At 37.5% G+C, this 14722-nt stretch overlaps 1 protein-coding gene across 1 annotated transcript in view; it reads left to right on the top strand.

The window, feature by feature from the left end:
* The window catches only part of LOC149784385 (uncharacterized), a 178257-nt gene extending 163912 nt beyond the window's left edge, over nt 1-14345 (top strand). Inside the window, exons 7-9 of the mRNA XM_089932983.1 lie at nt 5642-5722; nt 10763-10839; nt 14241-14345. Of these exons, the coding sequence (XP_089789109.1) occupies nt 5642-5722; nt 10763-10839; nt 14241-14345 (263 nt within the window). The remainder of the gene's footprint in view (nt 1-5641; nt 5723-10762; nt 10840-14240) is intronic.
* The last annotated feature ends 377 nt before the right edge of the window (nt 14346-14722 follow it).

The raw sequence follows: 14722 nt of genomic DNA, 5'->3' as shown, positions 1-14722 counted from the left end.
TGGAGATATATATGTATGTATTGTGGAGATATATATGTATATATTGTGGAGATATATATGTATGTATTGTGGAGATATATATGTATATATTGTGGAGATATATATGTATGTATTGTGGAGATATATATGTATGTATTGTGGAGATATATATGTATATATTGTGGAGATATATATGTATGTATTGTGGAGATATATATGTATATATTGTGGAGATATATATGTATGTATTGTGGAGATATATATGTATGTATTGTGGAGATATATATGTATGTATTGTGGAGATATATATGTATGTATTGTGGAGATATATATGTATGTATTGTGGAGATATATATGTATGTATTGTAGAGATATATATGTATGTATTGTGGAGATATATATGTATGTATTGTAGAGATATATATGTATGTATTGTGGAGATATATATGTATGTATTGTGGAGATATATATGTATGTATTGTGGAGATATATATGTATGTATTGTGGAGATATATATGTATATATTGTGGAGATATATATGTATGTATTGTGGAGATATATATGTATGTATTGTGGAGATATATATGTATATATTGTGGAGATATATATGTATGTATTGTGGAGATATATATGTATATATTGTGGAGATATATATGTATGTATTGTGGAGATATATATGTATGTATTGTGGAGATATATATGTATATATTGGGGAGATATATATGTATATATTGTGGAGATATATATGTATGTATTGGGGAGATATGTATATATTGTGGAGATATATATATGTATGTATTGTGGAGATATATATGTATGTATTGGGAAGATATATATGTATATATTGTGGAGATATATATGTATGTATTGGGGAGATATATATGTATATATTGTGGAGATATATATGTATGTATTGTGGAGATATATATGTATGTATTGTGGAGATATATATGTATATATTGTGGAGATATATATGTATATATTGTGGAGATATATATGTATGTATTGTAGAGATATATATGTATATACATGTATTGTAGAGATATATATGTATGTATTGTGGAGATATATATGTATATATTGTGGAGATATATATGTATGTATTGTGGAGATATATATGTATGTATTGTGGAGATATATATGTATATATTGGGGAGATATATATGTATATATTGTGGAGATATATATGTATGTATTGGGGAGATATGTATATATTGTGGAGATATATATATGTATGTATTGTGGAGATATATATGTATGTATTGGGAAGATATATATGTATATATTGTGGAGATATATATGTATGTATTGGGGAGATATATATGTATATATTGTGGAGATATATATGTATGTATTGGGAAGATATATATGTATATATTGTGGAGATATATATGTATGTATTGGGGAGATATATATGTATATATTGTGGAGATATATATGTATGTATTGTGGAGATATATATGTATATATTGTGGAGATATATATGTATGTATTGTGGAGATATATATGTATATATTGTGGAGATATATATGTATGTATTGTGGAGATATATATGTATGTATTGTGGAGATATATATGTATGTATTGTGGAGATATATATGTATATATTGTGGAGATATATATGTATGTATTGTAGAGATATATATGTATGTATTGTGGAGATATATATGTATATATTGTGGAGATATATATGTATGTATTGTGGAGATATATATGTATGTATTGTGGAGATATATATGTATATATTGGGGAGATATATATGTATATATTGTGGAGATATATATGTATGTATTGTGGAGATATATATGTATGTATTGTGGAGATATATATGTATATATTGTGGAGATATATATGTATATATTGTAGAGATATATATGTATGTATTGTGGAGATATATATGTATGTATTGTGGAGATATATATGTATATATTGGGGAGATATATATGTATATATTGTGGAGATATATATGTATGTATTGGGGAGATATGTATATATTGTGGAGATATATATATGTATGTATTGTGGAGATATATATGTATGTATTGGGAAGATATATATGTATATATTGTGGAGATATATATGTATGTATTGGGGAGATATATATGTATATATTGTGGAGATATATATGAAAAGCTGATTGGAAATAACAAAATACCAACTTAAAGAAGCAGATGTTAGACATTTTTCTTCCTGCAATATGTTCAAATCTTAACTGCTTACATCTTAAAATATGACATAGAACCTTTTCTATGAATGTTTTTCTTAACAAATAGAATTGTTTCAAATGATTTCTGTTTTTGTTGTATGCTAATAGCAGATTCAGTATCTCCTCTTTACTGGGACTGCCATATAACCATGATTTTTAAAATGTACAATGGATAAAATGTAAATGTAGCCACACAGATCATTTGAAATTCATAAACAGAAATATTATCTTTGGAATTAAAAACAAAACTTGTGCTGATGATGTAATTCATTGAATAATTCTGTATGCAAAAAAGTAAATTTATTAGTTTGAGTTAATAGATATAGGTCACTTTTGTCATGGTTCAGAATGACTTGAGGTTTTAATTTTACTGAAGAAAATATGCTTTTAGAAACAGTACTTTGGAAGTTTGTCAATAGATAGCTATTGTGCAGACAGTTATGTTTGACAGTAGATGGCTGTTATGCAGACAGTAAAGTTTGACAATAGATAGCCATTGTACAGACAGTTAAGTCTAACAATAGATGACTATTGGACACTTTAGTTTGTCAGTAGATGGCTAATGTACAGACAGAAGAACCATAAAGTATTTTATTTACAATATATTTAGGCTTTTGAATGTGCATGTTTGAATTTTCAGAAAAGATGGAATATGATGCGTATCATTTGACAACTGTATCTGTGATATTGTATACATATCATTAGGCAACTGTATCTGTGATATTGTATACATATCATTAGGCAACTGTATCTGTGATATTGTATACATATCATTAGGCAACTGTATCTGTGACATTGTATACATGTCATTAGGCAACTGTATCTGTGACATATATATATATATATATGCCCTGCCCTGGACGCCATTCCAGACCTGCCTGTCATGGAGGAGCTAGACACACAGCCCACCCTGGAAGAGCTCAGAAAAGCCATCGATTGCCTTGCCTGTGGGAAGGCTCCTGGAAGCGACGGCATTCCGCCTGAAGTCCTCAAGAGCGGAAAACCAGCACTGCTCCAGCCCCTACACACACTCCTCTGCCTTTGCTGGGAACAGGGATACATCCCACAGGACATGCGTGATGCCAACATCGTCACTTTGTACAAAAACAAAGGAGACCGTAGCGACTGCAACAACTATCGGGGCATCTCCCTCCTCAGCATCGTTGGAAAGGCCTTCGCCCGTGTTGCCTTGGCACGCTTGCAGATCCTAGCCTCCCACGTCTACCCAGAATCCCAGTGTGGATTTCGAGCCGGCAGGTCAACTGTAGACATGATCTTCTCACTACGTCAGCTGCAGGAGAAGTGTCGCGAGCAGCGGATGCCCCTCTACATTGCCTTCATAGACCTGACGAAGGCGTTTTGACATGGTTAGTCGGAGTGGACTCTTCAGACTCCTGCAGAAGATCGGCTGCCCCCCACGTCTGCTTGCTGTCATTATGTCGTTCCACGAGAACATGCACAGCACAGTGTGCTTCAATGGCGCAACATCTGAAGCATTCCCAGTCGTTAGCGGAGTCAAACAAGGCTGTGTCCTTGCACCGATGCTCTTTGCCATCTTCTTCTCCATGCTTCTCCAGTACGCATTCAAGGACTGCAGCGAGGGAGTGTACATCCATACCAGGGCTGACGGCAAGCTGTTCAACATCGCCCGTCTCCGTGCTAAGACTAAAGTCACAGAGGTACTCATCCGTGAATTGCTCTTTGCCGATGATGCAGCCTTGACATCACACACAGAAGATGGACTTCAGCAGCTGGTATGCTGCCTCTCCCATGCATGTAAGGAATTTGGACTGACCATCAGTTTGAAGAAAACAAATGTCATGGCACAGGACACAGACTCCCCTCCCTCTGTCTCCATCGATGGGTACAATTTGGAAGTTGTCGAGAACTTCACATACCTCGGGTCTAACATCTCCAGCTCACTCTCCATTGATTCTGAGGTGGGCGGCAGGATTGCCAAGGCAGCAGCAGTGATGGCCAGACTTAACCAGAGGGTCTGGAACAACCCCAACCTCACAGAGAAGACCAAACTGCGTGTCTACCAAGCGTGCGTGCTCAGCTCACTTCTCTACAGCAGCGAAACATGGACCACCTATGCAAGACACGAGAGGAAACTCAACAGCTTCCACCTGAGATGTCTGCGGCGCATTCTGCACATCCAGTGGCAGGACAAAGTACCCAACACAGAGGTTCTAGAACGCGCCAACATGAACAGCATGTTCTCCATACTCAGCGAGAGGCGCCTTCGCTGGCTCGGCCATGTCAAGAGAATGGACCCAGGTCGCATTCCCAAAGACCTGTTATATGGGGAGTTAGCAGAAGGTGCACGACCAACTGGACGACCACATCTGCGCTACAAAGATGTTTGCAAGAAGGATATGAAGACAGCAAACATCAACGTCAACGACTGGGAGAGCTGTGCAAACAACCGTTCCAGCTGGCGTCTAGCTGTCAGGCAGGGAGTTCAAAACGCAGAGGAAAAGAGAAGAATAAAGCAAGCTGAAAAGAGAGCTAAAAAGAAGGATAAGCAAAAGCGTACCTTGGAGCTATGCCATCGTCTCTCGTAGACGGACGGATGCCAAGAGATATATATATATATATATATATATATATATATATATATATATATATATATATATATATATATATATATATATATATATATATATATTATCATTAGGAAGCCGTATAATGTGACATTATATACATATCATTAGGCAACTGTATCTGTGACATTGTATACATATCATTAGGCAGCTGTATCTGAGAGATTGTATATTTATCATTAGGCAACTATCTGATATTGTATACATATCATTAGGCAGCTGTATCTGTGACATTGTATACATATCATTAGGCAACTGTATCTGTGATATTGTCTACATATCATTAGGCAGCTGTATCTGTGATATTGTATACATATAATTAGGCAGCTGTATCTGTGACATTGTATACATATCATTAGGCAGCTGTATCTGTGATATTGTATACATATCATTAGGCAGCTGTAACTGTGATATTGTATACATATCATTAGGCAGCTGTATCTGTGATATTGTATGTATATTTTGACATTTTATACATAAGACAGCTATATCTGTAACACTGTATATATGTCTGTATAATAGATTGTGATTTGACAGTGTGCACTAATGTGGCAGCCACTGGCTACTTTAGAGGGGTGACCATCATAAAAGAATACTTTTGAACACACACTCATCAATCCTAATGGATTCTGGCCATGTAAAGTGGGGGGCTGCTAGTCATGGTCAGGGGTCTGTTTAGGAGGTGGACCACTAGAATGCTTTGTCATATTGGAAAGATTTGGATTTGATGTGTATTATCAAGACAGCAAATGAGAAGCCATTTTTACACAGATTTAAGGAGAGGCTATAACACATGAGATGGTCTGTGTTTTTTGCATATAGTATTAACATCTCCTTTATCTTGTTCCAGATAACTTCTCAGAAACAAACTCTACCAGTGAGTGCAGCAGTCCTTACAGTAATCTGATGCCCACAAAGGGAATACTAAAAGGTATCACCATGCTGGTCCATCTTAATCCCATCACCATACATGTCCATCTTAATCACATCACCATGCTTATCCATCTTAATCCCATCACCATGCATGTCCTTCTTAGTTCTATCACTATGCATGCCCCTCATAATCCCATCACTATGCATGTCCATCTTAATCCCATCACCATGCATGTCCATCTTAATCACATCACCATGCATGTCCATCTTAATCCCATCACCATGCTTATCCATCTTAATCCTATCACCATGCATGTCCATCACCATGCGTGTATATCTTAATCCCATCACCATGCCTGTCCGTCTTAATCCCATCACCATGCATGTCCATCTTAATCCCATCACCATGCCTGTCCATCCTAATCACATCACTATACATGTCCATCTTAATCCCATCACCATGCTTGTCCATCTTAATCCCATCACTATGCATTACCATCCTAATCACATCACCATACATGTCCATCCTAATCACATCACCATACATGTCCATCCTAATCCCATCACCATGCTTGTCCATCTTAATCCCATCACTATGCATGTCCATCCTAATCACATCACCATACATGTCCATCCTAATCACATCACTATACATGTCTATTCTGATCACATCACCATACATGTCCATCCTAATCACATCACCATACATGTCCATCCTAATCACATCACCATACATGTCCATCCTAATCACATCACTATACATGTCCATATTAATCACATCACCATGTATGTCCTATTAATCACATCACCATGTATGTCCTATTAATCACATCACCATGTATGTCCTATTAATCACATCACCATGCATATTCATCTTAATAATATCACCATACATGTATATCTTAATCACATCACCATACATGTCCATCCTAATCACATCACTATACATGTCCATCTTAATCCCATCACTATGCATGTCCATCCTAATCACATCACCATACATGTCCATCCTAATCACATCACTATACATGTCCATTCTAATCACATCACCATACATGTCCATCCTAATCACATCACCATACATGTTCATCCTAATCACATCACTATACATGTCCATATTAATCAATCACCATGCAGGTCCATCTTAATCATATCCATATCCATATAATCATATACATGTCCATATTAATCACATCACCATGTATGTCCTATTAATCACATCACCATGTATATCCTATTAATCACATCACCATGCATATTCATCTTAATAATATCACCATACATGTATATCTTAATCACATCACCATACATATCCATCTTAATCACATCACCATACATGTCCATCTTAATCACATCACCATATCCATCTTAATCACATCACTATACATGTCCATCTTAATCACATCACCATATCCATCTTAATCACATCACCATACATGTCCATCTTAATCACATCACCATATCCATCTTAATCACATCACCATACATGTCCATCTTAATCACATCACCATATCCATCTTAATCACATCACCATACATGTCCGTCTTAATCACATCACCATATCCATCTTAATCACATCACCATACATGTCCGTCTTAATCACATCACCATGTCCATCTTAATCACATCACCATATCCATCTTAATCACATCACCATACATGTCCGTCTTAATCCCATCACTGTGCATGTCCATCTTAATCACATCACCATGCATATTCATCTTAATAATATCAGTCAGTCAGCCATGAACCACAGCTTCAGCCAGGCCAGTCTTGGCCAATGCCCTCAAGAACTGGGACTATGTTCAGTTAACTCTTTTCTTGGTAAATACAGTCCTGAACTCACAGCCCCCCACATCCAGTTATACCAACTCCAGTCCCTATTCTGTCATTGGTGCATTGTGTAACTGGCAGCTGATCCTGTGAAACTGTCTTTAACCATATTTAAAACCAGAACATGGAGGAATATGTGAGTGATGATACTCAAAATAAATTTCTGGAGGTCACTGTATCACATCCAAGGCAGACTCCTTTGATAATACTCAGAGTGAAGTTGTTTAGGTTACTTTGTCCCATCCTCGACAGTCTACTATCCTCATTTCATGTCTGCATGTGCTGGCTTTGCTAGCTCATTTGTCACTATTTTTACAAGAGGTTTCTATGTCACCTGACTCTTCTGTATTAAAACACATGCTCATAAGCACCATCTTCCTTCCTTGGTCTGATGATGTTCAGGGTAGACCCAGTCTTCTGTGTCTGCTGAAGGAGCACCTTATGCCTTCAGAATTATATGTCTACTCCTACTTTGTCAGTGGCAGCTTACATCATTCTAACATCTGTCAACCAAGAATAAGCAGTTACCAGTCTGACATTCTAAACTGCTTTGGAAGGCAACTTCAGTACTCAAGCATCAGCTTGACTTGCTACAAGACATACTCACTGGTCTTTCACTCTGAAGTATCAGCTGTCAAAAGACATCACAGGTATTATAATGTTGAAACCTTCTTCTGTCTGCATGTCAGCGACTGGAACTTTTCATTAATACTCAACAACAACTGGTTTGGTAGGTCATAGTAGTTGGCTCCATGCTTGATGTGGTCTTATTGGCTATATTTCAGCAATCTGAGTATACCATAGACCTTTCCATTGTTAATCCTTCTGAAAGACACTCCTGGGAAACAGTCTCATTTATTGCTTATGTATTCAGTAGGGCAGCTAAAGACTCTTCAGTGCTTTAGCTGCTTCAAATTATTCTCCAAGTCATGGAAAGAGATTTTTTCATGTCCATCTCTGTACTACTAAAAGGCCATTGCCAGATCACAACCAATTGTTCCAGTGTCCTTATTCATAACTACTTAAAGAGGTCACGAAACAGGCTGCCAAAGAGGTAAATCTTACAACTGTCCAGCAACCCAAAAGACAGTCTTTGTTTCTCAAGAGGGACCAGATAAGTGGGAATGGCCTCTCTAAGATGAAACAGATGGGAAAACTTTCCTGTAAACTCTACTCCTCAGCAAGGAACTAGTGCCCAGAGCGAGTCATGACATGTCACAGGAAGAGAAGGATCCATTTTGGCTGGCAGCTCCCCTCCCTGGCAAACTTCCCACTCAGAATTACAGAATGCCTGTGGCCCTAATTTTAATTCTGCAGCACCTCATCAATGTTTCCCTAATGTCCTGTGCTCATGCAAAAAATAAACACTAATGAGATAAAGGGCAGTCAAGTTTGTTTGTAACACAGATCCACAGGGATTCTACAGGAGACCATTCTAAGGTCCCCCGAGCAATACTTTCAAGCACTGCGATGATCATGCTTACTGAGATTGGGCCCTTGTGAAAATCATGGACTCATGCCTCACTTTAAAACTACTACCACATATGTCATCTGTGACATCCTTCAGAATGAGCAGCATTTTCAAGCAAGACATGGAATCCCTTCTTGCACTCTTGCATCATTTCAGATTCCTTGTCAACACAGTGAAATCCCATCTAGCTCCATCCCAACCCTTCCTTCAGTTGGAGTTTCAAAGCCCCTTCTTTCAGCTGAATATAAGTTTATAAAACCCATCTTTCAGCTGAATATGAGGTTGAAACTCCCTTATTTCAGCTGGATATGAGGATCAAACCCCCTTCTTTCAGTTGCATGTTAGGTTCACACCCTTCTTTCAGTTGGATGTTAGGTTCAAACCCCCTCCTTTCAGTTGGACTTTAGGTTTAAACCCCTTCTTTCAGTTGGATGTTTAGGTTCAAACCCCTTCTTTCAGTTGGATGTTAGGTTCAAACCCCTTCATTCAGCTGGATGTGAGGTTCAAACCCCTTCTTTCAGCTCAGTTTGCAAATATCTTTCAGTAGATGCCACTAAAACACTTGTGTGTTCATTAGTACTTTCAAGACTGGACTATTGTAACTCAATTCTGTCTGGTTCATCTCAATATCTACTCCAGAAACTTCAAAAAGTTCAAAACACAGCTGCTCAGATCATACTTAGAGTACCACGATCAGAGCACACCTCCCCACTTCTCTGTACCCTACACTGGCTATCCATTCAATCCAGAATCAAACACAAAATTTGTTCTCTGTGCTACATTTCACTGTCGGACTCTAGTCCAACATACCTATCTGACCTCACCCATGTGTATACACCAGCAAGATACTTACGCTCCTCTTCTGACAATCGTATACTCATTATTCCCACTATGAAAACAAAGTCATATGGACAGCGTTCTTTTGCATACCAGAGCCCAGCAACGTGGAATGAATTGCCCACTGAACTTAGCCACAAAGACACAGTGATCACATTCAAGAGGGCTCTCAAAATTCACTTATTTCGACTGCAAGAACAAACTTAAAGATCTAATAATGTTTCCTACCTGAAATATTCTCAGCATGTTTTTTATTTTTTAATGTTTTTCTAGTTTCATGTTGTTTGTTTTTGTAATAATATTATTATGTTTCTTATCTTATAGGTGTTGTCTAATGTTGTAAAACACTTAGAGCTTCTAAAGATTAGGCACTATACAAAGTCCTCATTATTATTATTATTATTATTATTATTATTGATGTGATGTTCCAACTACTTTCACCCAGATGTCAGGTTTAAACCCCTTCTTTCAGCTGTATGTGAGGTTCAAACCACCTTCTTTCAATTGGATATGATGTTCAAACTCCCTTCAGCTGGATATCAGGTTCAAACCCCCTTCTTTAAGTGGGGTGTCAGGTTAGAACCCCCTTCTTTCAGCTGGATGTCAGGTTCAAACACCTTTCTTTCAGCTGGATGTCAGGTTCAAACACCCTTCTTTCAGCTTGATGTGAGGTTCAAACTCCCTTTCAGCTGAATGTGATGTTAAAAAAAACTTTTTTCAGCTGGATATCAAGTTTGTCTCCCCCAATAACATCACCTGAAAAATAAAGATGAAAGGTGTTAGAATGGTATATAAAATAAAAGGTAAACTGGTAGGAAAATAATAATAAACTCTTAAAAGACACTAGATATCTGTTAAAATCTTAGCTTTCATTCTGAATCTTGATTACATGAACTTTGACTCCAAGAAGTTATATAGCTGTTGCCATTTCATTCTGATTTAAGTTCTGCTTTACAGATCCTCTGACTTCCAGAACATCCAGTACAAAGAATGTGCATTTCTCTTCCCCAGTAGAATCTCCAGTTCCGCATCAGGTATTGCAAGCATTTTTATGTATGATGTAGATTTGATCAATGCACATGTCTAATTTCCATATCTGGTGTAGATCTTCTCAATGTACATGTCTAATTTCCTTGTCTGGTGTAGATCAAATCAATGCACATGTAATTTCACTGTCTAGTGGAGATCAGATCAATACACATGTAATTTCACTGCCTGGTATAGATCTGATCAATGTACATGTCTAATTTCCATGTCTGTTGTAAATCTGATCCATACACATTGTCTAATTGCCATGCCTGGTGTAGATCAGATCAATGCACATGTAATTTCACTGTCTGGTGTAGATCTGATCAATGTCTAATTTCCATGTCTGGTGTAAATCTGATCCATACACATTGTCTAATTTCCATGTCTTGTGCAGATCTGATAAATGCACATGTCTAATTTCCATGTCTGGTGCAAATGCGATCTATACACGTTTAATTTCCCATGTCTTATGTAGATCTGATAAATGTATGTGTAATTTCACTGTCTGGTGTAGATCTGATCAATGAACATCTAACTTTCATGTCCGGTGTAGATCAGATCAATGCACATGTAATTTCACTGTCTTGTATAGATCTAATCCATATACATTGTCTAAGTTCCATGTCTGGTGTAGATCAGATCAATACATGTGTAATTTCACTGTCTAGTGTAGATCTGATCAATGCACACATCCAGTTGCCATGTCTTTTGTAAATCTGATCCATACACATTGTCTAATTTCCATGTATGGTGTAGATCAGATCAGTGCACGTGTAAGTTCACTGTCTGGTGTAGATTTGATCAATGCACATGTAATTTCACTGTCTGGTGTAGATTTGATCCATATACATTGTCTAAGTTCCATGTCTGGTGTAGATCAGATCAATGCACATGTAAGTTCACTGTCTGGTGTAGATTTGATCAATGCACATGTCTAATTTCCATATCTGGTGTAGATCAGATTAATGCACATGTAAGTTCACTGTCTGGTGTAGATTTGATCAATGCACATGTAATTTCACTGTCTTTTATGGATCTGATCCATATACATTGTCTAAGTTCCATGTCTGGTGTAGATCAGATCAATGCACATGTAAGTTCACTGTCTGGTGTAGATTTGATCAATGCACATGTCTAATTTCCATGTCTGGTGTAGATCAGATCAATGCACATGTAATTTCACTGTCTGGTGTAGATTTGATCAATGCACATGTCTAATTGCCATGTCTGGTTTAGATCAATGCACATGTCTAATTGCCATGTCTGGTGTAGATCAGATCAATGCACATGTCTAATTTCCATGTCTGGTGTAGATCTGATCAATGCACATGTCTAATTTCCATGTCTGGTGTAGATCAATGCACATGTCTAATTTCCATGTCTGGTGAATCATTGCACATGTATGATTTCCATGTCTGGTGTAGATTTGATCAATGCACATGTCTAATTGCCATGTCTGGTGTAGATCAGATCAATGCACATGTCTAATTTCCATGTCTGGTGTAGATCAATGCACATGTAATTTCCATGTCTGGTGTAGATTTGATCAATGCACATGTCTAATTGCCATGTCTGGTGTAGATCAGATCAATTCCCATGTCTAATTTTCATGTCTGGTGTAGATCAATGCTCGTATCATTTCCATGTCTGGTATAGATATGATCAATGCACATGGCCTAATTCCTATATCAGATCGGTATATCTCTCTAATTTAACTGTCTGGCGTAGAACTGATCAATGCACATGTCTAATTTCCATGTCTGGTGTAGATCTGATTAATACACATGTCCAATTTCCATGTCTGGTGTAAATCTGATCAATGCATGTGTATAATTTCCATGTCTTGTGTAGATCTGATCAGTACACATGTCTAATTTACATATCTGGTGCAGATCTGATCAATACACATGTCCAATTTCCATGTCTTGTGTGGATATGATCAATACACATGTCAGATTTTCTTACATACTTTCAACAAGGATGAAAAAGCATTCTAAGGGCATTGCACTGTAATGTGCTCATGTTACCACACACACACACAGACGTGCACATGCACACTCCAAATTCTTGAAGGGCATTGCACTGTAATGTGCTCATGTCACCACACACACACACACACCAATGATTGAAGGGCATTGCACTGTAATTTGATCTTGTCACCACAGACACACACACAGATGTGGACATGCACACTCCAAATTCTTGAAGGGCATTGCACTGTAATGTACTCATGTCACCACACGCACACACACCAATGATTGAAGGGCATTGCACTGTAATGTGATCTTGTCACCACACACACACACACAATCCAGATGCTTGAAAGACATTGCACTATAATGTGCTCATGTCACCACACACATACACACAATCCAAACGCTTGAAGGGCATTGCACTGTAATGTGCTCATGTCACCACACACACACACACACACACACAGACATGCACATGCACACTCCAGGTTCTTGAAGGGCATTGCACTGTAATGTGATCTTGTCACCACACACACACACACACTCCAAATTCTTGAAGGGCATTGCACTGTAATGAGCTCATGTTACCACACACGCATGCACACACACTCCAAATGCTTGAAGGGCATTGCACTGTAATGTGCTCATGTCACCACACACACACACACACACACACACACACATGCACACTCCAAATGCTTGAAGTCATTGCACTGTAATGGGCTCATGTCACCACACACACACACACCAATGATTGAATGGCATTGCACTGTAATGTGATCTTGTCACCACACACACACACACACACACACACACACTCCAAATGTTTGAAGGGCATTGCACTATAATGTGCTCATGTCACCACACACACATGCACACATACACACAATCCAAATGTTTGAAGGGCATTGCACTGTAATGTGCTCATGTTACCACAAACACACAAAGACATGCACATGCACACTCCAAATTCTTGAAGGGCATTGCACTGTAATGTGCTCATGTCACCACACACACACACACACACACCAATGATTGAAGGGCATTGCACTGTAATTTGATCTTGTCACCACAGACACACATGCACACACACTCCAAATGTTTGAATGGCATTGCACTGTAATGTGCTCATGTCACCACACACACACACATGCACACTCCAAATGATTGAAGTGCATTGCACTGTAATGTGCTCATGTCACCACACACATGCACACTCCAAATGCTTGAAGGGCATTGCACTGTAATGTGATCATGTCACCACACACACTGACACTGCTCTTTAAGAGCTGATCATATTGACTTGGGAGTTTTACTTATATATATATATATATATATATATATATATATATATATATATATATATATATATATATATATATATATATATATATTGTATGTGTGTTAGTACATGTGTTTGTCCTAATCTTCAGACTCTGGAACAGACAAAGGACAGCCTTGAGAAAGTTGTACCCTCCCATGAGGATCCAAGCTATCCTCCAGCACAACAACAAATACCATTTGATGAGACAACGTAATATATATCTTACTGTTACTTGATCAATCTGTATTCCACACTTATGAAGGTTATCTAGGTCTTAATTATAATTAATTAGAAATATAATTTGAATGGCATTTATGGTCTAATTAGTTCAGATCATGAGAAAATAATTTTAACACAAGTCTGTGCTTCAGAAAACATGTAAACATAGCAATCCATTTTTGATTATTACTCAGTCATGAATTAACAACAGAGAAAAGAGTTCTATAAAAACTGGAGACAAAATTCAATTGGACAGTACAATATTGATGTTTGACTTCAGTAAATGTCACAAATTTACATGTTTTCAAATTTGATGGAACTGACCAACTAACAAAAGAACTTGGAATACATCTGTTTGAAAATGTTATTGAA

Source organism: Sinohyriopsis cumingii, chromosome 14 (genome assembly GCF_028554795.1).
Source record: "Sinohyriopsis cumingii isolate HCF-2022 chromosome 14, ASM2855479v2, whole genome shotgun sequence".
Lineage (NCBI taxonomy): Eukaryota > Metazoa > Mollusca > Bivalvia > Unionida > Unionidae > Sinohyriopsis > Sinohyriopsis cumingii.
Note: the sequence above shows the minus strand (reverse complement) of the source record. Positions and strands in the feature narration are given on the sequence as shown.